At 46.9% G+C, this 26524-nt stretch overlaps 1 protein-coding gene across 1 annotated transcript in view; it reads right to left on the bottom strand.

The window, feature by feature from the left end:
- Positions 1–26524, bottom strand: part of LOC142292138 (uncharacterized) — a 67688-nt gene that overhangs the window by 10429 nt on the left and 30735 nt on the right. Inside the window, exon 4 of the mRNA XM_075337284.1 lies at positions 3629–3669. Coding sequence (XP_075193399.1) covers positions 3629–3669 — 41 coding nt within the window. The remainder of the gene's footprint in view (positions 1–3628; positions 3670–26524) is intronic.

Here is a 26524-nt window from a genome sequence, read left to right as displayed (position 1 = left end):
AGCTAATAATTGTCTTTTATAAGACCTGATCAGGCCGGCACAGGTCTCTGGAGTTATCTTGGCCCACTCCTCCATGCAGATCTTCTCCAAGTTATCTAGGTTCTTTGGGTGTCTCATGTGGACTTTAATCTTGTGCTCCTTCCCCAAGTTTTCAATTGGGTTAAGGTCAGGAGACTGACTAGGCCACTGCAACACCTTGATTTTTTTCCCTCTTGAACCAGGCCTTGGTTTTCTTGGCTGTGTGCTTTGGGTCGTTGTCTTGTTGGAAGATGAAATGACGACCCATCTTAAGATCCTTGATGGAGGAGTGGAGGTTCTTGGCCAAAATCTCCAGGTAAGCCGTGCTATCCATCTTCCCATGGATGCGGACCAGATGGCCAGGCCCCTTGGCTGAGAAACAGCCCCACATCATGATGCTGCCACCACCATGCTTGACTGTAGGGATGGTATTCTTTGGGTCGTATGCAGTGCCATCCAGTCTCCAAACGTCACGTGTGTGGTTGGCACCAAAGATCTCGATCTTGGTCTCATCAGACCAGAGAACCTTGAACCAGTCTGTCTCAGAGTCCTCCAAGTGATCATGAGCAAACTGTAGACGAGCCTTGACATGACGCTTTGAAAGTAAAGGTACCTTACGGGCTCGTCTGGAACGGAGACCATTGCGGTGGAGTACGTTACTTATGGTGTTGTCTGAAACCAATGTCCCCACTGCCATGAGATCTTCCCGGAGCTCCTTCCTTGTTGTCCTTGGGTTAGCCTTGACTCTTCGGACAAGCCTGGCCACGACACGGGAGGAAACTTTCAAAGGCTGTCCAGGCCGTGGAAGGCTAACAGTAGTTCCATAAGCCTTCCACTTCCAGATGATGCTCCCAACAGTGGAGACAGGTAGGCCCAACTCCTTGGAAAGGGTTTTGTACCCCTTGCCAGCCTTGTGACCCTCCACGATCTTGTCTCTGATGGCCTTGGAATGCTCCTTTGTCTTTCCCATGTTGACCAAGTATGAGTGCTGTTCACAAGTTTGGGGAGGGTCTTAATTAGTCAGAAAAGGCTGGAAAAAGAGATAATTAATCCAAACATGTGAAGCTCATTGTTCTTTGTGCCTGAAATACTTCTTAATACTTTAGGGGAACCAAACAGAATTCTTGTGGTTTGAGGGGTTGAATAATAAATGACCCTCTGAATAAACTTTTCACAATTTAAAAAAAAAATAAAAAAAGAAATCACATTCTTTTTTGCTGCAGTGCATTTCACACTTCCAGGCTGATCTACAGTCCAAATGTCACAATGCCAAGTTAACTCCGAATGTGTAAACCTGCTAAATCTGCAGGGGGTTTAATACTACTTGTAGGCACTGTATCCATTATCTATCTATCTATATCTATCCCTCTATTATCTATCTATCTATTCCCCTAAATATCTATTATCTATCTATCTATATCTATCTATACCCCTAAATATCTATCTCTATCTATCTATCCCTCTATTATCTATCTATATCTATCTATCCATCTATCTATCCATCTATCTATCCATCTATCTATCCATCTATCTATTCCCCTAAATATCTATTATCTATCTATTCCCCTAAATATATCTATTATCTATCTATTTATCTATCCCTCTAATATCTAACTATCTATTCCCCTAAATATCTATCTATATCTATCTATCCATCTATCTATCCCTCTATCTATCATCTATCTATTCCCCTAAATATCTACTATCTATCTATTCCCCTAAATATATCTATTATCTATCTATCCCTCTAATATCTAACTATCTATCTATATCTATCAATCCATCTATCTATCCCTCTATCTATCAATCTATATTTTTTTTTTCATTTTCAACGTGCTTTATTGCTGTAAAGGCATTAAAAAACGCAGGGACAAACCTGGAAAAAAACCGCACGGAAAACGCACCAAAAAAGCACCAAAACGCCCCTGCGCTATTGGTGCGTTTTTTAACGCAGGTGCGCTAATCCTTCACTCTCAAGAAATTTCTTAAGAAAAATCATTTTTCTAGTGTGAACATAGCCTTATAGTTACCTGTACAAACAGATATCCTCCTAAGATAAAAAATCTAATCCAAATCTAAAAAAAAAACACTCCAACTTCAAAAAATATTAAGCTTTCATATTTATGAGTCTTTTGGGTTGATTGAGAACATAGTTGTTGATCAATAATAAAAAAATCCTCTAAAATACAACTTGCCTAATAATTCTGCACACAGTGTAGACTCATACTTACTATTCTTATCAACAATCACATGCACATTAGCAGCGAGAGAATCTCTCTGACCCTATGGATTTGCATAGAATAATATTCTGGGCATGCTCTGCTACTGGAAATGGTCATTATGAAGATAGGGGGAGGAAGTGAGATGTGATATCACCTATTTTGAAGGGTGTATTCTGGGTTATCTGTGATGATAATAAGACTGCTGAAAAGCCACCTGTACAGAACAGTAAGCATGAGCCTAATATTAAGCTCAGTGGAAGTGAAAATTGCAAGATTTTTGATTTTCTAAACAGTGATAACAAAAATGTCAAAAAAAAACAAAAACAAAAAACAACCTCCAACATTTAACAAAACCCTGATTTAAAGTACTGGGACAATTTACAATTACACGTTCCCTTGAAGAGGTTATAAATTGCTCACTCTATAAAAAGGAGTAGTATCTGGTAAGAGCGGTAGCACCTCCCATAAAGACTGAATGAGACAGATTTTATAAATCTTGAAAAACATAAAAGCTGCCAGCTGACGTGAGCACAGCATTAATGGCGCTATTCATGCACAACAGAATACCAATTCAATTATTAACTGTGTATGTGGCGCCCTGTGCCTAGTTACCCCATATAACTACATGTATATTGCCATCTGCATAACACATTGTAAGCCTTAATGAGGCCATCTCTGCTGCTCACAACAAAACACATTTTCATACACTCCCTTAGTGAGGCTGTCACTTGAGAGAAAACCAACTCTTGAGTGATGAGCCCTAAAAGGAGAAAGGGGAGAAACTTAGTTGAGGAAAATTTCAGTCAGGGGCAGTTAGGCTATGTGCCCACGGGACCTTGTACCTGCGGATTTTGCCGTGGAAAACTTGCCGATTTATCTGGATTTTCCAGATAAATCCGTAGGTTTTAGCAAGTACAGACACTCCCCATATTATCCTATGACACATGGGGAGTGCTGTGTCCATGCTGCGGTATGTGCGGCTGTGGAATATGCTGTAGATTTCCCGCAGCCACACAACTGCATGTCAATTATTCATGCTGATTTACCTGCGGAAATCCCGGCTCCCCACTACGGAGATAGAGGCCGGGACTTCCACAGGTAAGTCGCCTGAATGGCCGCAGGTTTTCGCAGATATTTCGCTATGGAATTGTGATCTGTGGCAACTAAGCACAGGGCGCCAAATGTAGGTAGGTGCAACCTGTGGGGTATACATTTTTATTACAAGGCAGGCTATGGGGGATGCAGTTGCATAATCAGGGGGTTATGGCTCCAGAATACATCAGGGAAACTTCTAATAAATGCATTAAACAGACTTTTCACTTGGTGTGAATGCACTCAACAAATATCAGTTACACAAAAGGAACAAAAAAAATGTAATAAAGACTTACCGTTAGTAGTTTCCACATTTTTATGCCAAGCACAATATGCACTATAAAATACAATTATTATAAGTCTTATTTAGAGCAATGAACTTTTAAATTAAGAGTCCATTTACAGAGAAGAGCCACGACTTTGGTATTATGGACCTGTGGGAGGTCCCAGAGCTGCTTTATGAATGTGGCATTGCAATGTATACAAGCCTTAAAGGGGTTGTCCAGGCTTTGATCGCGGGTCTGCAGTCACTATGTGATGGCAGACATGCGAATCCTTACAGCGCGTAGTGTGCATGATATAGAGATCTCCAATGTCAGGAGTGGATGGTCACGTGACCATAAGTGTGTAATTCGCATACTTCCGGTCATGTGCCAACTAGACGTGCGCGGTCTTGCTCGATTCACACTGCCCACGTCTAGTGGGCACGGTGCACATGTATATAAATGGCATACTTGAGTCATGCGCCTGTCTGCTCACAGGCGCTGGCACTGGAGAATCCTGACATTGAATGCACTACAAGCTGGGAAGATTCCCAGTCTGCAGTCAGAGTAACTGCAGACTTGTGACCCAAGTCTGGACAACCTCCTTTAAGACATTCGGCATTGCTTTGACAAGTTTTGTACAAAGCTAAAATAGGTCTCTCTGACTAGTGGATGAGACTTTCACTGTATGTCCATGTGTTACTACACGCGCTCCAAATTATTATGCAATTTATATTTTTCTTTGATTTTCCTAAATGAAGTCAGGATAATTTTCAAATCATCAGCTCTTAATATAAATCAAATTTCATTGGACAAACCTCCCAAAAAAAAAAAAATAAATTATAAATGCACTGTTCCAACTTATTAGGCACAACAGAGTTTCCAAATATTTTATAGGTGGTAAAGAACTGAAAATTGTCATTGGTTAAGTTTGCAGCTTTAAGAGGTCACATTTGCTGGAATCAAAGGCTTTTCTAATCAAAACATCTCAATGGGTCAAGTTACATGTTATCATAGGACCTATTCTTTGATATCACCTTCATAATTCTTCCATCCATTGAACTACTTTCTGCTTGAATTGTTTTGCAGGATGTCAGAATAGCCTCCCAGAGCTGCTGTTTTGATGTAAACAGCCTACCACCCTCATAGATCTTTTGCTTGACAATACTTCAAAGGTTCTCAATAGGGTTGAAACGCCTACCAGCTCTCTCCCCATGATTCTAGCTACAAACATGACTTTGCAAGGTCATTTCTGACATAGCAGCTTTGTTGGGATATGGTGGCCATCCACCAACCATCCACTACTCCATCCATCTGGATCATCAATGGTTGCTCATCAGTAAAAAAGACGGTTTTAAAATTAGTCTTCATGTTTGGGCCCACTGCAACCATTTCTGCTTGTGAGTACTGTTTAGAGGTGGCTGAAGAGTAGGTTTATGCATAACTGCAAGAATCTGGAGGATCCTACACCTTGACATTTGTGGAACTCCAGAGGCAACAGCAGCTTCAAGTACATGTTTGCTGCTTTGTAATGATATTTAGCAGCTGCCCTTTATCCACTGAATTTGTCTGGCAGAAACCTTCCTCATTATGCCCTTATCTGGATGAATCTGTCCATGTTGTGTATCAGCCACAAATGTCTTCACAGTATGATGAGGACACTTAAAAAGGAACCAGTTAGGTCTAATATGGACCCAGAACCACAAGCAGTTCTGGGTCCATATTAGTAATCCCTGCGTAATTGTCCCTGTATACAGTAGCATTAATAAATGTCTTTAGAAAAAGTATTTCTATAGAACGTTTATTATATGCTAATGAGGCCAGTAACTAGTCGCAAGGGCATTAGTTCCCTTGGTTAGTCGGCCAACCAGGGCCGGATTATAGGCGGGGCAGGCGGGGCTCCAGCCCAGGGGCCCCCACCAAAAGAGCTTCTAAGGGGGCCCCCACCACCAGGGCCATACTTGTCAGCATTTTTTTTTTTCTTCACACCCTCTCCCCCTCCGTAAAGACAGTCTAATAAATCAGCTGTGTTTTCGGAGGAGGGGGGGGGGGGGAGTGGGGCGGTGCACCGGCATTTATTTGTATCTGCGTCTTTAAGACGCAAAAACAAACTGCGGGCACAGGACGCTGAATGACCCCGGAAGTACCAGTGCTTGCGGGGTCAGAGGTGTGCCAATGAGCTTCCTATGTGCTGCGGCCGTCATGGGCGTACCCAGCGAGGGGCGGGGGGCACCTGCAGGCCCGACACACTAGCATGCAGCAGGAGCAGGAGGCAGCGCTGTGCTGTGCCGGCTCTGCTGTGTGTCCGGCATGCACACAATGCAGAGGAGCGCAGCGGAGCCGGTGCTCGCAGCTTCGTCCTTCTTCCTATTCAAATGTATTTGCGTCTTTCAGACGTAAATACATTTGAACAGCGCGCCGGGACTGGGCCCCGCCCCCGACGTGCAGCAACGTGATGAGATCAGCACCTTGCTGACGTCATCACAGTGCTGCGGGCGCCGGCACACGGGACATCATATGGTAAGCGCTCCATGAAGGAGCCGAAGAGACAGGTTTAATTAATGATGATGAGTGGGGAGGGGCTGAGGACACAGAACGGGGAACATCTGTGAAGGAAGTGGAACACAGCTTTGTGACAGGCAGAGGGGGAGTACTGTATTCCGAGGGGGGAGGGGGGAGGCAGGAGTGTGTAGGGATGGGGCAGTGTGATTTGTGTGTGTAGGGGGTGATGAGGGTTGCATTGTATTGTGTGTGGGGGGAGGGGTAATGGGGGGGTGCATTGTGTGTGTGTGTGTTTGTAGGGGGTGATGGGTGCATTGTGTGTGGGGGGGGTGATGGGGGGTGCATTGTGTGTGTGTGTGTGTGTAGGGGGTGATGGGGGGTGCATTTTGTGTGTGTGTGTGTAGGGGTAAAGGGGGGTGCATTGTGTGTGTGTGTGTAGGGGTAAAGGGGGGTGCATTGTGTGTGTGAAGGGGGTGATGGGGGGTGCATTGTGTGTGTGTGTGTGTGTGTGTGTAGGCGGTAAAGGGGGGTGCATTGTGTGTGTGTGTGTGTGGGGGGGTGATGGGTGGGTGCATTGTGTGTGTCAGAGCTGTGTGTGTGTGTCAGAGCTGTGTGTGTGTGTCAGAGCTGTGTGTGTCAGAGCTGTGTGTGTGTGTGTCAGAGCTGTGTGTGTGTGTGTCAGAGCTGTGTGTGTGTGTCAGAGCTGTGTGTGTGTGTCAGAGCTGTGTGTGTGTCAGAGCTGTGTGTGTGTGTCAGAGCTGTGTATGTGTGTCAGAGCTGTGTGTGTGTATGTGTGTCAGAGATGTGTGTGTGTCAGAGATGTGTGTGTCAGAGACGTGTGTGTCAGAGCTGTGTGTGTCAGAGCTGTGTGTGTCAGAGCTGTGTGTGTCAGAGCTGTGTGTGTGTCAGAGCTGTGTGTGTGTGTCAGAGCTGTGTGTGTATGTGTGTGTGTGTGTGTGTGTCAGAGCTGTATGTGTGTCAGATGTGTGTGTGTCAGAGATGTGTGTGTGTCAGAGACGTGTGTGTGTCAGAGCTGTGTGTGTGTGTCAGAGCTGTGTGTGTGTGTATGTGTGTCAGAGATGTATGTGTGTCAGAGATGTGTGTGTGTCAGAGATGTGTGTGTGTGTCAGAGATGTGTGTGTGTGTCAGAGACGTGTGTGTGTCAGAGCTGTGTGTGTGTGTGTGTCAGAGCTGTGTGTGTGTGTCAGAGCTGTGTGTGTGTGTCAGAGCTGTGTGTGTGTGTGTCAGAGCTGTGTGTGTGTGTGTGTGTCAGAGCTGTGTGTGTGTGTCAGAGCTGTGTGTGTGTGTGTGTCAGAGCTGTGTGTGTGTATGTGTGTCAGAGATGTATGTGTGTCAGAGATGTGTGTGTGTCAGAGATGTGTGTGTGTCAGAGACGTGTGTGTGTCAGAGACGTGTGTGTGTCAGAGACGTGTGTGTGTCAGAGACGTGTGTGTGTCAGAGACGTGTGTGTGTGTCAGAGCTGTGTGTGTGTGTGTGTCAGAGCTGTGTGTGTGTGTCAGTGCTGTGTGTGTGTGTGTCAGAGCTGTGTGTGTGTGTGTGTGTGTCAGAGCTGTGTGTGTGTGTCAGAGCTGTGTGTGTGTGTCAGAGCTGTGTGTGTGTGTCAGAGCTGTGTGTGTGTGTCAGAGCTGTGTGTGTGTGTGTGTGTGTGTCAGAGCTGTGTGTGTAAGAATCAGTCTGTGCAGCACCCCAGAACTATATGGGTCCCCCAGAGCGCTATGTCACCTATCCCAGTAATGAGTACACCACCAGAGCTGTTTGCCACTCCAGTAACGTCTATGCCCCCTGCCCCTCCTGTAATGTATATATTGTAGCCCCCAGCCCCTCCTGTGATGTATATACAGCAGTGCTGTCAGTGTGCAGTCATGTCTGTTAGTGACAGCCATCGTGAAACACAGCCACATGTCCTAAAGGAGCTAGACGGAAACAAGCGGGAGAGGTGAGTGAGGCTGCTGGCGATTTCCCCATATTAATACCTGTAAAGGCTCATGCACACGTAACTGCTGAATATTCTGCAGCGATTTGACAGCACATGTGCGCGTCAAATCGCTGCAGAAACACTGCATAATGGATGCAGTTTTTCTTTACAAAAAATGCCGATTTCATGCGCTCTGGCTGCTGCCCCCACCATAGACAGAGTGGGAGCTGCATCCATAGCACACGGAATAATTGACATGCTCATTTTATGAACTCACAGATTTGGGTCAACATTTTAGCACCCAAATCGCTGCGTTCATAAAAGCAACGTGCGCACGTGGCATGCACAATCTACATAGATTGTGCTGGGGACGCAGGACGCATGCATTTACACTGTAGTGCTATACGCAGTGTAAATGCATGGAATTACGCAACGTGCGCACGAGCCCTAATGCGTCTGTGTCTGCATGTATGTCACTGGATATGACTGTGCATATATTTGTCTGTTTATGTGTATTTTTCTGAATTTGTCTTCAAATATGTATATATACGTATGCCTGTATGTGTATGTGCGTGTCTGTGTGTGGATGGGGTCCACTGAGACTCTTTCACCCGGAGGCCACAAAAACCTGGAGCCGGCCCTGGCTGCCTTAACATTGGGATCAATAAAAAGTATGTGAGTAAGGTTCTGTACGCACGTTGCGTATTTGCATGCAGTTACGCTGCGATCTGCACCTCAGCGTAACTGCATGCATCCTGCGTCCCCAGCACAATCTATGAAGATTATGCAGGAGCCGTGTGCACGTGGTGTATTAGAGCGCAGCGATTCGGCTACTGCCTGAAGCGCTGCGCTCTAAGAAGTGACGTGTCACTTCTTTCATGTGCTTTGGATGCAGCCCCTGCTCTGTCTATGGGAGGGGCTGCACTCAGAGCGCATGAAATTGGCTTTTCATTACGGACTCTTTCTGTAGCGATTTGAAGCGCACGTGTGCTGTTCAAATTGCTGCAGAAATTTCTGCAGAGACAAACGCAACGTGCGCACATAGCCTAACTCTACTTTCTGTGTATAAGTGACGGATGTGAGTGATCCTGGACTGTATCTGTATTGTAGTGCTGTAAATCTGAATGTGGCAGAACAGGATAAGATAAATGTTCATTGGATTTGTCACAAACCACCGGGGGGGGGGTCACTCAGAAATCCCCCGCGCTGGCTACCAGTACGTCACAATCGGGGGGTAACAAGTGGGGGTCACCCCTCCTTTATACCTCCCGACCGACAGACAGAGCACGTGACGCGCTCTCTAGCGCCCCTCTTATAGTCAGGCCAATTATGGAATTGCCCGACCATAAGCCAGGAGGCCGCTATACTACTTATGCCGATTATTGAAGGGTCCCCGGTGAGAGTAAGGTATATATTCCCCCGACCTCCGCGGGCGGAATATATAATATCTTCCCGAATCTCACTGGCCTCCCCACAATAATCCTTGGCACAACTCGCTGCCACCAACCGCTTCACGGTAACTATTAGCCGAACACACAGACGTGGGATTCAAGATCGAGATAACAGAACAGCCCAAGATTAATTATATAATTTAATCGCCTAAAGCACACTAGAACTACAATATATACAATAGGGAATCTACAGAATATACATATGTCAGAGTACAGTTACAGATAAAGCATGGTTTACAAACAGGTATGCAAATTCAATCAGTTACCTTGTGCGTCTGGCCACAGGGGGGCGCTGTAGACCAGGTTTCTAGGAACTCCCACAGATGTTTCCTGCACGTGCCCCCAGCGAGAAGAACCTTGGAAAATGGCCGAAGCAGGGTTATCAACCTGGGCAAATCCAGGTCCCCTCCTACCTTAGTGACCTCACAGGGAGCACTGCTCCACCCCTGGCTGGAGTTATGGACAATATCCCAACATGGAATATGGGCCATAACTTTGCCTGGGAGCGTCGTAGGCGGACGCCAATGCTCTCATTGTGACAGTTATGAATTTAGCTACAGAACGAGGGGACTCATGACCTGTCTACGAGTTCCCATATGGCTGATATCACGCCTGGGGTATTTCCCAAGCTCCCCCTTCCATAAAAAAGGTGTGCCAGCATCGTCCGCCTGCGCAAACACCATTTTTATGGTTGCCATATTTATCGGAGATATGGCTTGCGAGATATGAACCATTTTTTACTGGAGTCGTTCTGTCTGGCTACTTCCAAGCCTTGCTAATGAGATACAACTCTGGTTACAGGGTGACGGCAGGGAGTCATCCTGGGTCCATTGTCCTCACATCATCTCATCTCCATATCAGAGGAGATGGCTGTTGGAGGTGTAAGTGGGATGTGACACCTTCACAGATGCTGGACATTTGAGCACAAGAAGGGAGGGGGGCACTGCCAGGGAGTGATGAGAGCAATTATGACTTCTAGTCATAATTCCTCTTCATATCCCAGGATTTACCTCACAGGATTTATATCTAAATGCTACGGTTCGCGCTCTACTGTTGTAGCTAAAAATGTTAACGTTATGGGGCCCCCACCAGATTTTCTGCCCAGGGGCCCCCACCAACCTTAATCCGGCCCTGCGGCCAACATAGCATATAAGCATGCCCCTGTGAGCGTACTAACATGCTAATGAACGTGCAGCGACGCTGCATGCACCTCACTCTTAATAGCGGCCGCAGGATCAGGCGCAGTGCGCAGCCATCCTCTGCCGGCCGCCATTAAGAGTGAGGTATGTGTGGCGTCGCTGCGCATTCATTAGCTTGTTAGTACGCCCACAGGGGTGTGCTTACATGCTATATGGGCCGACTAGCCAAGGGAACTTGCAACTAGTCGCTGGCCTCATTAGCATATAATAAACTCTCTTTAGAAATACATTTTCTAAAGATCTGTTTATTTATGCTAGTGTATACAGGAATGGTTAGGCAGGGTTTATCAATATGCACCCAGAACTGCTCGGGGACTGTGGGTGCATATTGCACCTGATAGATATTTCACAAAAACTTAAAAGGGAACCTAATGTTTTCATACCTTGTCCAAAGCATTGCACTATTTGATGCTTTTCAGCAGCAGTTAGATTCTTTAGCTTTCCCATATGGCTTGAAGTCTGTGGCCTGCGTTATAATGTGGAACGTCTTTTTTAACCCCTTCATCCCCGGGCAATTTTCCTCCCTTTCTTTCGAGAGCCATAACTTTTTTTTTTTTCAGTCAGTCAGTCTTGCCATATGAGGGCTTGTTTTTTGCAGGATGAGTTGTACTTTTAAATGAAACCATAAGTTTTACCTAGTGATGGGCAAACCCGAACTGTAAAGTGTGCACGCGATCCCAAACACGAGCTTTCTGGGAAGCTAATGTTACAGTTCGGGTCCAGGGTCTGTAAAAAAAAAACAAGAAAAAAAAACCAAAAAAACCCAAAAACAACACATTAAAAAATATTATGATCATACTTACAGATCCCATGACGCGTCCTGCAGGCTCGGTCTCTCCGCTTCTGAGTCCGATCATTGCTGTGCCCTCCAGTCATCACCACTGAGAAAAGGACCTTCCATGAAGTCATAGCCATGTGACCAGTGTGGTGTGAACGTTGTTCAGACATTGGCTTACAAACTGGTCACATGGCTATGACGTCATTTAAGGTCCTGTTAACTTCTTGGGGTATTCACTGGACTGCTTGTCACTCGGCAGTCTTCGGCTGTTTTCGGCCATGTTCGCGGTGATTTCAGGGTTCAACCAAGTCCATGGCTCATAGACTCGATTGAACTTTGACTGTCACTGTGGGAGTCTCGCATCGCATCACCCAGTATGGCTACACACTCTCTTGACAGGAGCGGTCGTCTGCATGTATTTCCATGCAGCTGATGTGCTAGTGTCTGGAGAGTGTCGGTCCATGCCGGGCGATGCCGATGCGAGACTGCACGAGTCATACGCAAGTGAAACTCCAGCCTCAGTGTCTATACAGAGTGAAAAGCAGAGAGAGCATTGTCACCTCTGCTTCATCACTCTGCACAGACGGCGTCTATAGAGTGAGAAGCAGGCTGTGCAGAGTGATGAAGCAGAGGTGACATTGCTCTACCTGTGGACTACATCGGACTAAGGATTTTTTTTTTTAATAAAGATGGAATCTCTAAAAGGTTTTTTTTGTTTTATTTCTAATGAAAAAGGTTTCTCTGCTTCGTATTTTTTTTTCTTTACGGTTTATTAGAAATTTATGGTGGCCATGTCTAATTTGGCGTGAAACCATGAGTTTCGGGCTTAGTACCAGCTGAAAATACAAAGCTGGTATTAACCCCTTTATTACCCAGCGTGACACCGCCATCAGGGCCGCTGGATGAGCCGGGTAAAGCACCTGGAAATGGCGCTAAGAAACAATGCGCCATTTCCAGGGGCAGCTGCGGTTTTTAGTGGGGGGGCCAGTATGCTTGGGCCTTACCACGCTGAGAATCCCAGCTCCCAGCTGCTTGGTTTTATCTAACTAGCAATCAAAATACGGCAGGAGCCTGCGTGTTTTCTTTTATTATTTTTTTAAATAATTAAAAAATATATATAATATTATTAATTATTAAATAATAATAATAATAATAATAATAATAATAGGCTTCCGTGTATTTTGATTGCCATTTCTAGGCACTTTACCCAGCTCGTCTAGCGGCCCTTATGGCGGTGGCACACTGGATAATAGAGGGGTTAATACCAGCTTTGTATTCTCAGATGGTACTAAGCCTGAAATTCATGGTGTCACGCCAAATTAGACATGGCCACCATGAATTTCTAGTAAACTGTAAAAGAAACAAAAAACAAAAACACAGAAAAAATGTTATTAGAAATAAAACAAAAAAAAAAAACCTTTTAGAAACTCCATCTTTATTATAAAAAAAAAATCCATAGAGCGACGTAGTCCACAGGGAGAGCATTGTCAGCTCTGCTTCATCACTCTGTACAGACAGTCTCTATACAGAGTGAGAAGCAGAGAGCATGGTCAGCTCTGCTTCATCGCTCTGTACAAAGCGAGAAGCAGGCTGACAGTGAAGATATGATTCCACATGCGTGTCGCATTTCATCACCCCGCACAGCATGATGCGCTCAGGACAGAAGCGCCTCAGCTGCATGGAAATACATGGAGCCGACCTGCTCCTGTCGGGAGAGTGTGCGGCTTACTGGGTGATGTGATGCGACACTCGCACAGTGACAGTAAAAGTTCAGTTAACAGGACCTTCGATGATGTCATAGCGATGTGACCAGTCTGTAAGCCAATGTCAGTACAACATTCACACCAGACTGGTCACATGGCTATGACGTCATTGAAGGTCCTTTAGTCAGTGGTGGTTACCGGGGGGCACAGCAATGATCGAACGCGGAAGCAGAAGTGGCCGAGAGACAGAGTCTCCAGGACACATAGCGGGACCTGTAAGTATAATGACAATGTTTATTATTGCCAATTTCTTTATTTTACAGCCCTCCGCCTCATCCCATAACTGTAAAGCTCGAGTTCGGATGCAAGTTCGCATTATCTCAGAACCCAAACTCGATCTTTACAAAACATTTGGGCGAGGCTTCCGATCCCGAACATCGGGAGGTTCGCCCATCACTAAATTTTACCATATAGTGTACTGGAAAAAACGGCAAAAAAAATTCCAAGTGCGGAAAAATTGCAAAAAAAAAAGTGATTGCATGATCGTTTTGGGGTTATTTTATTCACAGTGTTCATTATATGGTAAAACTGATGTATCAGTGTGATGCCTCAGGTCGGTATGAGTTCGTAGACCTCAAATATTTACAGGTTTACTGTTATCTAAGAGGTTAAAATAAATCAGATTGCTTATTTTGTGTCTTAAGCTGATGTCATTTTTGCGCAGATGCTATGTTTTGATTGTCTGTTATTGGATTTTGCGCAAATTTAAGACGACTAAAATGATCAGCAGTCTTATCGCTCATTCATTTCTGCTGATCAACAGAAGTGCTGCGTTCTTGTTACAGTTGCTGCTCTGCTGGTTGTAACCAGGAACTACACCGTGTGCAGAATTATTAGGCAAGTTGTATTTTAGCGGATTTTTTTTATTATCAACAACTATGTTCTCTATCAACTCAAAAGACTCAAATATCAAAGCTTAATATTTTTGGAAGTTGGAGTGGGTTTTATTTTTTAGATTTGGCTATCTTAGCAGTATGTCTGTTTATGCAGGTATCTATTACTGTGCAGACTTATTAGGCAACTTAATAAAAATCAAATATATTCCCATCTCACTTATATTGGTTTACCTGGTGAAAATATTACAACTGCACAAAATTTAGAAATAAACATTTCTGACATGCAAAAACAAAACCCCCTTAAAGGGAACCTGTCATCAGAAATTTAGCTATAAAGCTAAAAGTTCCCCCCTCTGCAGCTCCTGGGCTGCATTCTAGGAAGCTTCCTATAGTTTTTGTGGCACCTTTTATACCAAAATAAACACTTTGTAAACTTGTGCCTTTTCTTATGCAAATTTCTTAAATCTTCCATGGGGGCGGGCTGTCTGGGGTCCGTTGCTGTTCCTCCTGCAGATTTACGCCGCCCCCGAATGCTGAATTTCAAAGCTCAGGACGCCGCCCCTGGGTGCCCGTGGTCCCGCGCATGCGCTGTTCCACTGTAGCGGTGCCGTGCACTGTGTGCACGTGTGACCGCTGGTGACGCTTTGCGCGGGCACGAGGTTATGGGCGGCGCTGTGAGTGTCATCAGTAAGTGCCGCCCATAACCTCGTGACCGCACTTTCCCCTATTACTCCAGCGTTATGCGCAAGCGCTCGCTGGCCTGATGACCGGACGGCACTTCCTTCCCATTCATTTCTTGCTGCTGAGCAGGATGGGAAGGAGGTAACGTCCGGTCATCAGGCCAGCGAGCGCTTGCGCATAACGCTGGAATAATAGGGGAAAGTGCGGTCACGAGGTTATGGGCGGCACTTACTGATGACACTCACAGCGCCGCCCATAACCTCGTGCCCGCGCAAAGCGTCACCAGCGGTCACACGTGCACACAGTGCACGGCACCGCTACAGTGGAACAGCGCATGCGCGGGACCACGGGCACCCAGGGGCGGCGCCCTGAGCTTTGAAATTCAGCGTTCGGGGGCAGCGTAAATCTGCAGGAGGAACAGCAACAGACCCCAGACAGCCCGCCCCCATGGAAGATTTAAGAAATTTGCATAAGAAAAGGTACAAGTTTACAAAGTGTTTATTTTGGTATAAAAGGTGCCACAAAAACTATAGGAAGCTTCCTAGAATGCAGACCAGGAGCTGCAGAGGGGGGAACTTTTAGCTTTATAGCTAAATTTCTGATGACAGGTTCCCTTTAAAAATAGTGACCAATATAGCCACCTTTCTTTATGATGACACTCAACAGCCTACCATTCATAGATCCTGTCAGTTACGTGATCTGTTTACGATCAACATTGTGTGCAGCAGCCACCACAGCCTCCCAGACACTGTTCTAAGAGGTGTACTGTTTTCCCTCCCTGTAGATCTCACATTTTATGAGGGACCACAGGTTCTCTATAGGGTTCAGATCAGGTGAACAAGGGCGCCATGTCATTATTTTTTCATCTTTTAGACCTTTACTGGCCAGCCACGCTGTGGAGTAGTTGGATGCATGTGATGGAGCATTGTCTTACATGAAAATCATGTTTTTTCTTGAACGATACCGACTTCTTCCTGCACCACTGCTTGAAGAGGTGGTCTTCCAGAAACTGGCAGTAGGTCTGGGAGTTGAGCTTCACTCCATCCTCAACCCAAAAAGGTCCCACAAGTTCATCTTTGATGATACCAGCCCTTACCAGTACCCCAACTCCACCTTGCTGGCGTCGGAGTCAGAGTGGAGCTCTCTGCCCTTTACTGATCAAGCCTCTGGCCCATCCATCTGGCCCATGAAAAGTCACTCATTTCATCAGTCCATAAAACCTTTGAAAAATCAATCTTAAGATATTTCTTAGCCCAGTCTTGACGTTTGATTTTATGTTTCTTGTTCAAATGTGGTGGTTTTTCAGCCTTCCTTACCTTGGCCATGTCTCCGAGTATGGCACACCCTGTGCTTTTTGATACTTCAGTAACGTTGCAGCTCTGAAATATGGGCAAACTGGTGGCAAATGGCACCTTCACGCTTGATTTTCCTCAATTCAATTTTGCGCACTTTTTTGCCCAACACGCTTCTTGCGACCCTGTTGGTTATTTGCCATTAAACACTTGATTGTTCGGTGATCACGCTTCAAAAGTTTGGCAATTTCAAGAATGCTGCATCTCTCTGCAAGACATCTCACATTTTTGGACTTTTCAGAGCCTGTCAAATCTCTCTTCTGACCCATTTTGCCAAAGGAAAGGAAGTTGCCTAATAAGTATGCACCCTTTATATAGGGTGTTGATGTCATTACACCACACCCCTCCTCATTACAGAGATGCATATCACTTTATTTACTTAATTGGTAGTTGGCTCTCAAGCCTATACAGCTTGGAGTAGGACAACATGTATAAGAAGTATCATGTGATCAAAATACTCATTTGCCTATTAAGTCTGCACGCAGTATATGTAATGACAGCGACAGGAGTCATCACATGACCAGTCGCTAACATGGCAACTATCGGTTCACCGTGATCGAGTCATGGGACCTCCGATTGTGGCATAGAAAAGGTGCGTTCTCCACTTCGGCGATTTAAATTGCGCTGTCACATCTTCACAGTGCAATTTAAGGAGTTAACAGGCATGGGTGGATTACAGATCCACCACCACCTGATAGCTGCACGTCTGCTGTTCAAATCAGCAGACATGTGCAGAGATCGCCGCTGGCTCACCGCAGCAGCTAGCGGTGACCCACCCCTTTGTGATTTAGGATACAACGTTGTTATGATCCGGAACCATGGAAGACAACCATAAATGATTGGTAAAAGGTGACAAGAGCATTGGCAACTAATCTGGCCGCCATCCCCTTACTAACCATCAACACTAGAAGTAGCCGAGGGGTGAACTAACATCCTGTGCACGGCGAACCCAGCCAGAGAACTAGCTATCCTAAAGGAAGGAAAGATGAATAACTCTCTGCCTCAGAAATTAGATAAAGAATAGCAAGCCCCCCCCATTCAAAGACTACGGTGATATAGGAAAACACAATACACAGACAGATGATAAGATTAGCAAAAGGTGAGGCCCTACTGACTAAATAGGACAGGATAGGAAAGGGACTGATGGTGGCCAGAGAAAAACCCTGCAAAAATCCAAAAACCTGATAGTACAAAAAGCCCTCAGATCTCTAGATCTAAACTCCGTCCTATACCAGGCGCTCGTCATACCAATGAACAGAAAACAGGCATCATTACAAATTCAAGAAGCAACAAACACATGGACTAATCGGAGCAATACTCCAAACATAGCTGCAGGGAGCTTCCCTGCTAAGCAACTGAGAGGGAAGATCCCTGCATGCAAATAAACTGAGAACAACCACAGCAAAAGACAAACTCAGATAAGAGCAAAAGAACCAAACAACAAATAAAGAGCCAAGCACTTATCTGGGGTAGATGTGGTCTGGAGCAGGCTGGTGTACAAAGAACAACTGACATCCGGCATAGCCTGCTATTAGACCAGGGTTTAAATAAGCAGAGAGTTAGCAATGGAAATGCCCATTGCTCAACACACCTGGTCTCTGACCAAACAATTCCTGGCCACAAGAGGGAGCCTCACAGCAGCAAAAGCACAACTGACATTCACAACACAACGTTACATCCTAGGTCGTCAAGGGGTTAAGTAGTTTTCCTTGAATTGGCTCACCTGACAAACTAATTATCACTTGTGTTTAACATTGATTTCAGTGATTCAAAGAGCTATGAGACACAATACCCTAAATAAGTTTATATAGAAATAAAAAAAATCTTTTTAAAGGCCATGTGCGCACGCTGCGATTTTTGACACTTTTTTTACGCTTTTGTTTCAAAATCTGCTCCAAAAACTGCATGCCTCTTCTGAAGCCAGCAAAGTCTATGGGATTTCTGAAGTGCTGTGTACACGCTGTGTTTTTTTTCCCTTGAGATTTTTAACATAAAAAAACGCAAGGCTAAAACAGGATGTGATGTCATCAGGATCGGAACAATGTAAAATTAAAACTAGCGGCTAAATGATCGAAAGTCGCGCCTAGCAACGCGTACTGCGTATGCGCCGCCTCCTCCTGCCACACCTCCTATTCTGTGGATCCGCCCGCCTTTTCCTGGCTGCGTTCCCGTTGACGAGCTACGCGCACCCGCCGCCTGCCGTTCACCTGCCGGGAAACCCGCCAAAATTCAAGGTTGCAGTGAGATGCCACAGTGATTAACCCTTACACCGCCAGCGTGCCACAGTGATTAACCCTTTCACCGCCATCCCGCCTGGAAACCCAATATTTAAAGGGAACCTGTCATCAGAAATTTCGCCCAAAAGCTAAAAGATTCCCCCTCTGCAGCTCCTGGGCTGCATTCTAGGAAGGTCCCTGTTATTATTGTGCCCCATGTGAGACCAAAATAAAGCCTTTATAAAGTTCTACCTTTTTGTATGCAGCTTCTGTAAATCTGACACGGGGGCGGGCTCTCTGCCGTCCGTTATTCTGCCTCCTGGTCCTGTATGCCGCCCCCATCGCTCCTTTCCATATCTGATGCACCGCCCACTGCTCCAGCCATCCCCACGCATGCCCAGTGCCAGTCTCACAGGACTGAGCAGTGTGACCGCTGGTGACGTGTGCGCAGGCAAGTGATTATGGACGGGACTGTGACTGTTATCAGCAAGTACCCGCCCATAATCTCGTGAGCGCGCAAACCTCTCCAGCATTCACACTGAGCTCAGTGTAGATGCTAGACTGTATGGGCTGCTTCCAGGGATGAGGTCCCTTTGTCATGTGATAGGGGCATGTTCGAAATACTATCACATGACAAAGGGACGTCATCCCTGGAAGCAGCCCATACAGTCTAGCATCTACACTGAGCTCAGTGTGAATGCTGGAGAGGTTTGCGCGCTCACGAGATTATGGGCGGGTACTTGCTGATAACAGTCACAGTCCCGTCCATAATCACTTGCCTGCGCACACGTCACCAGCGGTCACACTGCTCAGTCCTGTGAGACTGGCACTGGGCATGCGTGGGGATGGCTGGAGCAGTGGGCGGTGCATCAGATATGGAAAGGAGCGATGGGGGCGGCATACAGGACCAGGAGGCAGAATAACAGACGGCAGAGAGCCCGCCCCCGTGTCAGATTTACAGAAGCTGCATACAAAAAGGTAGAACTTTATAAAGGCTTTATTTTGGTCTCACATGGGGCACAATAATAACAGGGACCTTCCTAGAATGCAGCCCAGGAGCTGCAGAGGGGGAATCTTTTAGCTTTTGGGCGAAATTTCTGATGACAGGTTCCCTTTAAAGCTGCATTGGAGTACCACGATGATTAACCCTTACACCCCCAGCAGTATACAGCAAGCTGTAAACAGATTGGTGGGGCTGTATACCCTTATACCCTTAGGAGGAGAGCTGTATACCCTTTGGGGGGCAGGAGGACAGCTGTATACCCTTTGGGGGAGAAGGATAGCTGCATACCCTTTGGAGTGAGGGGAGGACAGCTGTATACGGGGGAAAGCTGTATACCGTTTGGAGGGGGGGGGGGACAGCTGTATACCCTTTGGAGGGGGGGGGGGAGAAGTATACCCTTTGGAGAGGGGGGGGGATGGACAGCTGTATACCTTTTGGAGGGGGGGGGGGCGACAGCTGTATATCATTGGGAAGGACAGCTGTATACCCTTTGGAGGGAGAAGGACAGCTGTATACGGGGGAGAGCTGTATACCCTTGAGGAGGAGGTTGCAGTGGAGTGCCACAGTGATTAACTCTTACACCCCAGCAGTATACAGCAGGCTGTAAACAGGTTGGTAAGGCTGTATACCCTTAGGGGGAGAGCTGTATAGCCTTTGGAGGGGGGGGGATAGCTGTATACCCTTTGGAGGGCAGGAGGAGGACAGCTGTATACCCTTTGGAGGGGAGGAGGAGGACAGCTGTATACCCTTTGGAGGGGAGGAGGACGACAGCTGTATACCCTTTGGAGGGGAGGAGGACGACAGCTGTATACTCTTTGGAGGGGAGGAGGAGGACAGCTGTATACCCTTTGGAGGGGGGGGGAAGGAGGGCAGCTGTATACCCTTTGGAGGGGGAGAGGAGGGCAGCTGTATACCCTTGGGGAGGAGAGCTGTATACCCTTGGGGTTGGGAGGACAGCTGTATACCCTTTGGAGGGGGGAATTAACTCGTTTCTGGCTTAACGCCATTACTCATAAACTAAAGGGTGCTTTACAAGCTGCGACATCGCTAGCGATCTCGTTAGCCATATGACACACCAGATCGCAGATAAGATTTACCGAAATCGCACATAGGTCATTCTTTGAAGCGCCGGTCACATGTGCGATCTCGGCAAATCGTATGTGCGATCTTGCGTGTTACATCGCTAACGAGATCGCTAGCAATGTTGCAGCGTGTAAAGCACCCTTAAAAGGCGTTAAGCCAGAAACGAGATAACGTTTATTGTGCACCATCCTCTCATGCACGAATAAAGAAAGCAGTTTGCACCCAGCTGCATTATCTTCCTCATTGTTTGCATCGCGGCCGGGGCAGGGCCGACATCTGAGTCTGGGCAGCGGTCAGGTGGCGGTGAGCTGGATCCTCAAGCACTATTTTCCAGCGCTTGGCAGTGGAAAATACGGTCATGGCACATAGGGCTTAACCCCTTCCCGACCTTTGACGCATCGTATGAGTCATGGCGGGTTTCCGTTCCTACAGCGCTGGTGACCAGGTTCACTTAAAATGTCACCAGCGCTGCAGGTACATGAGGATTTGTAGTTGAGCCCAGGAGGGGTGGTTCCCCCCCCCCCCCCACTTCGTGGTTAAGATCGCTCTGATTGGCTGTTGAAAGTGTCACTTTCACATTCGATCAGAACAATTGTAATATTTCACCATGGCTGATGATGCAATATCATCTGCCATTGGCTGGAGCAGGGAGACCTCTGTGTCACCCCCCCATCCCGATCTGATTGGAGCTAGCGTCCATGTGATGTTATCCCTCCAATCAGACGTGGAGAGGCGGTGTGACCAGTGGGTGCCCTCTCCCTTCAGCTTCATCCTGGTCGTGGCTGGTGAATAGGGAGGTCCAGTGCTGCCACCACTATCAACGCGCTGCCAGGATCTGCCGCAGATCACAGTGCCTGCCAGGTAATATTTTCTCCCTTCTGCTGTCCTCCGCTCCCCCTGCCATCCAATTCCACCCCCGCACTCCCACCCCGATCTTCGCTCCACCCCGTCGTCCGATTCCACCCCTCCACCCCGACCACCGCCCCACCGTCGTCCGATTCCACCCCCCACCCCGACCTCTGCTCCCTCCCCCCTGCCCTGTGATCCCTCACTGCCGTGCTTCTGACAGCCTGCCGAGTACTGTGAGGAGCCCTGCTGCTGCCAGTGATCACCCCCCCCGGCCCTGGGATCACCCCCCTCCCACAGTGATCGACTCCCCAGCTCTGTGATCATCCCCTTGCCCCAGTGATCTTACCCCTGCCCCAGTGATCACCCCCCCCCCCCCCCCCCCCCGCTGCTGCTGGCTCCAGCATCTCCTCAGCCCCCCACACCTGACAGCTCCCCGCGCCTGACAGCCCCCTCCTGCAGTAGAAAGTTTTGCCAAACACTCGCACACTATAAAAGTTTAGGGGATTTTTATTTTAATTTTTTTACACATGCACACAGCACACAAAATGTCCCGCTCGTCCCAGTCACAAGGGGTGTACTCAGTTGAGGAGGCATATGCCTCCGAAGCCGATAGTGAGGGAGAGGACCCCACTGTTCTCTATTCCTCCCACTCTTCCTCCTCCAGTGACACAGACTCTACGTCGCAGGACAAGAAATCGTCCGGAGACCGGGAGGAGACGAGCCGGAGGCCATGGAGGAAGACCCACAGTAAAGTGTGAGTAACCCCCAACCTAGCGCTAGTGCACTAAGCCACGCGCACCAAACTGACGTACATTACACCACACTAACCTGAAATACACTATGTCAGGTTGGTGTGGTATAGTGTACGTCAGGTTGGTGTGTGTGTTATAGTGTACATCAGGTAGTGTATGTGTGTGTGTTATATACTACACTACAAATATCAACCTGACACACACCAACCTGACGTACACTACACTATACAACACTGCACACCAATCTGACTTCGTGTATGTTAGGTTGGTGTGTGTGGTGTTTACTACACCACACATACCAACCTGACGTACACTACACCACACACACATCAACCTGACCTACACTACACCACATACCAACCTGGCATACACTACATCAGGTTGGTGTGTGTGGTGTAGTGTATGTTACTTTGGTGTGGAGTGGAGTGTACTTCATTTTGAGGTGTGTGTGGTAAACACCACACACCCCAACCTGACGTATAGTACACTACACAAACACACCAACTTGATCTACACCACATACTCTCCATACGCCACATGGTGTCTGTAAATAATTGGAGCTAATTTTCCATTCAAATTGTTAGCAGACACCATGTTGGTGCTCCCCCACAAGTGAACCAATTTTGGAAACTGGGCCTCCCAAGGAACTTATATAGATGCATAGTGAGCATTTTGAACCTCCAGGTGCTTCACAAATTGATTCGTAAAAATAAAAAAAAAATTACTTTTTTTTTTCCACTAATTTTCTTTTAGCCTCAATTTTTTTTCATTTTCACATGGGCAACAGGATAAAATGGATCCTAAAATTTGTTGGGCAATTTCTCCTGAGTACACAGATACCTCATATGTGGTCATAAACTACTGTTTAGGTGCACGCCAGGGCTCGGGAAGGGAAGGAGCGCCATTTGACTGGAAAATTAACTCCAAAAGTCAAATGGGGCTCTTTGCCTTCCGAGCCCTGCTGTGCACCCAAACACTTGATTTCCACCACATATGAGGTATCTATGTACTAAGGAGAAATTGTACAATAAATTTTATGGTGTAATTTTTCCTGATACCCTTGTAAAAATACTAAATTTTTGGCTAAAGTAACATTTTTGTGTAAAAAAGTAAATTTTCATTTTTTCCTTCCACATTGCTTTGATTCCTGTGAAACACCTAAAGGGGTAATAAATTTCCTGGATATGGTTTTGAGTAGTCTGAGGGGTGCAGTTTTTACAATGGGGTCACTTTTGGGTATTTTCTGTCACCTAGGCCTCTCAAAGTCACTCCATGTGGTCCCTAAAAAATGTTTTTTTGTAAATTTTGTTGGAAAAATGAGAAATTGTTGATGAACTTTGAGCCCTTCTAACTTCCTAACAAAAAAAATATTGTTTCGAAAATTGGGCTCGTGTTAAGTGGACATGTGGGAAATGGTATTGAGTAACTATTTTGTGTGACAGATCGCTCAGATTTATAGTATTCACATTTCAAATTTTGAAAATTGCGCAATTTTCTACATTTTTGCCAAATTTCCAAAAATGAACGCAAAAAATATCGGCCTAAATTTACCACTATCATGAAGTACAATATGTCGCAAAAAAAACCTCAATGTCAGATTCACCTGGATCCATTGAAGCGTTCCAGAGTTATAACCTGTAAAAGTGACACTGAGCTTTGTGTTATTCATCCCTGAGCAGATATCTGCCGTCTTGATTGCTGTTGCCATGAAAGACACTGCTAGAAAGTAATTAGAGCGCAGCTCTGAGCGCCGTACCAAGATATGAGCCTGGAGGCGTCGTGAGTGAGCCTGAGCCCAGGAGACCGCTGGGATGCAAGATGTCATTGATCCCAGAACTGACATTGCAAATCTCAGACTGATGAGTCTTTGGCAATGCATAAATGAAATTTTCTCCTTTATCCCTAACAGCTTGTCTCTTCGAAGGAAGGATTGCTGTTTTACAGAGTCCAACATGACTCCGAGGAAGACCTTGGTCATGGAGGGAAGAAGGTCCGACTTCTGATTGTTTACCACCCCATCCCAAGGTGCGGAAGAGTGTTAGTGTGAGCTGCACATGCTGGAAAAGAAAATTGGGCAGAAGGGGCCACTACCAGGAAGTCATCGAGGTAGGGAATTATACAAATGTTTTGACCTCTCAGGAACGCTACCACCTCCCCCATTATTTTGGTGAAAATCAGAGGTGCCGATGAGAGACCGAACGGGGGGAGGTGAACTGATAATGTCGAAGATGCCCCTTGTGGAAAACTGCGAACCGAAAATATTTTCTGTGGGCGCGAAAAAGCAGGATATGGTAATAGGCATCTTTTAGATCTATAGTGGCCATAGAAAAAATCCCGGACCGACAAGGGGCATAGTAGACCTAACAGACTCCATTTTGAAACGGCGGTAGAGGACATGGCGATTCAAGGGTTTGAAGGTGATTATTAACCAATGGGTGCCGTTGGGTTTTGTAACGAGGAAGAGACGGGAGTAATGGCCGAACCCTGCCTCTGACTCTGGTACCACCGATACTACCCCTATTCTCTGGAGGAAGTGACCCGAGTACAGTGAGGAGGATAAGTGGAGAACTCCACCTTGAGACCCTCTCTGATGGGGTTTAATACCCAGTGGTTTAATGAAACCTCCCGCCACTGACTGAGGAATGTGGACAGCCGACCTCGGATTCTGATGGCGTCATTGCCTGTCTTGTTGCTGTCTCCGATCTTCAGACCTCTCGGACTGAAAGATGTTCCTTCCTCTACCTCCTTTCTGGTAACTCTAACGGCCTGTCTTAACCTTGCCTCTGTAATGGGTAGATGGAGTCTGGGTGGGACCAAAAAGATTATGTGGTCTATCTTCCGGCAACAATTTCTTCTTGTCGGTAGCCTTCTCCAGAATATCTTCTAGGGCTGTACCTAAAACATGCTCCCCTCAGAACGGGAGAGAACAGAGCTTCACTTGGAGGCTGCATCACCGCTCCGGAGTTTAAGCCAGAGAGCTCTTCTGACCGCATAAGAAAGAACCCCACATCGTGCTGCTTCACGAACAGACTCTGCCGAAGCATTAGCTAGAAAACCGGTTGCCTTCTGGAGAAGTGGCAAAGAAGGCAAGATATCTTCCTTGGGGGTGTCTTGGGTGAGATGTTACTCCAGCTGTCCCTGCCATCTGAACAAGGAGCGGGCCACACAGGTGGAGGCTACCCCTGTCTTATGCAGAACTGCTGACGTCTCCCAGGATTTCCGAAGGAGGCTCTCCATCTTACGTTCCAAGGGATCCTTGGGTTAAGACGAATCTTCAAATGGGAGAGTGGTCTTCCTTGCCACTCTGGCAACTTGAATATCAACCTTAGGTATTTCCCAGCAACAGGCGGAATCTTCTTCTAGCGGAAATCTATTTTTCAACTCACGGGTAATGGTCAGGTGCTTCTCAGGACTTCCCCATTCCTGTAAAACCAGCTAATTAGCTTGTGGACTGGAAATCCCAACTTCTTACGGGTCTGAAGGCCCCCGAACATTTCGTCCTGTACTGATCTAGATGTTTTCTCTTCTTCAACCCTCATGGTCTCCCTGACTGCACCTAAAAGTTCATCCACAGCCTCCATTGAGAAAAATATATCTGGCTTCAAAGGCATCTGAAGATAAGCCCTCATCTTCGTCAAACATCTCTACCAGGGCCGAAGAGGGACCTTCCAAAGAATCTGACTCAGAGCCCACAGGGTAGACCCTCTTTTTCTTAGGAGCAGAGGGAGCAGAGGGTGCAGGAGTAGGAGGAGGGGGGGGGGAGGTTGAGAAAGGGACGCCAGGGAGGACTGAATTTCCTGACGGCGCATATTCTTAAGTTAATCCATAAAGGAGGGTTGTTCCTCTCTTACAACCTGATCAGTACAGGGCTCACAAAGTTTCTTGGAGTGTTCAGGCGGAAGCCTTTTTATTGCAGATCATGCATCTTTTGATGGATGGTTTCTCCTTCTTGGGGGCAGGAGTCTTGTCTCCCTAAGGGGGAGAGAGGCCAGTAAATACAGGCACCCAGAGGAGAAGTCTGCAATATATGAGAGCCTATCACCTCGACCTAACCCCCAGGTACTGATACTCACAGAACCGGGGGCTGAGCTGGGCTCCACCGAAGCAGAGCTAGTAGAGCGTTCTCCCTCCATGCTAACGGGATGCACACAGTGCTCTTACCTGGGTCCGTTACTCAGTCCGAGTTATACCAGCCGTGGGGACTCCTCCTCCTCTGTTGGTCGGAGGGGCGCAGGCGTCCACACAGGAGCAAGTGCCGGCAGCCACAGGTAGCCCACAGTTCCACAGTGGAACGCATGACAGGAAGCAATGTTAGCAAAGGACGTCAACCTCACTTCCGCGCGCCACCGATACCGCTTGTTAGAGAGGAGGAGGCGCCATGGAGCTGGCGGAGGCCCATGGCAAGTCGGTCTGCTCCGCTTTACCTCGCAGGAGGGGCAGACAGGTGCAGAGTCCGCAGGAGACAGGAGCAGTGCTGGAGGAGGAAGACACACGTGGCCCCGACATCAGCTGCCCGGTGAGTAACCTA

Source organism: Anomaloglossus baeobatrachus, chromosome 2 (genome assembly GCF_048569485.1).
Source record: "Anomaloglossus baeobatrachus isolate aAnoBae1 chromosome 2, aAnoBae1.hap1, whole genome shotgun sequence".
In the NCBI taxonomy this organism is placed as follows: Eukaryota; Metazoa; Chordata; class Amphibia; order Anura; family Aromobatidae; genus Anomaloglossus; species Anomaloglossus baeobatrachus.
The sequence above is the reverse complement of the archived record's forward strand: the minus strand, read 5'-3'. Positions and strand labels throughout refer to the sequence as shown.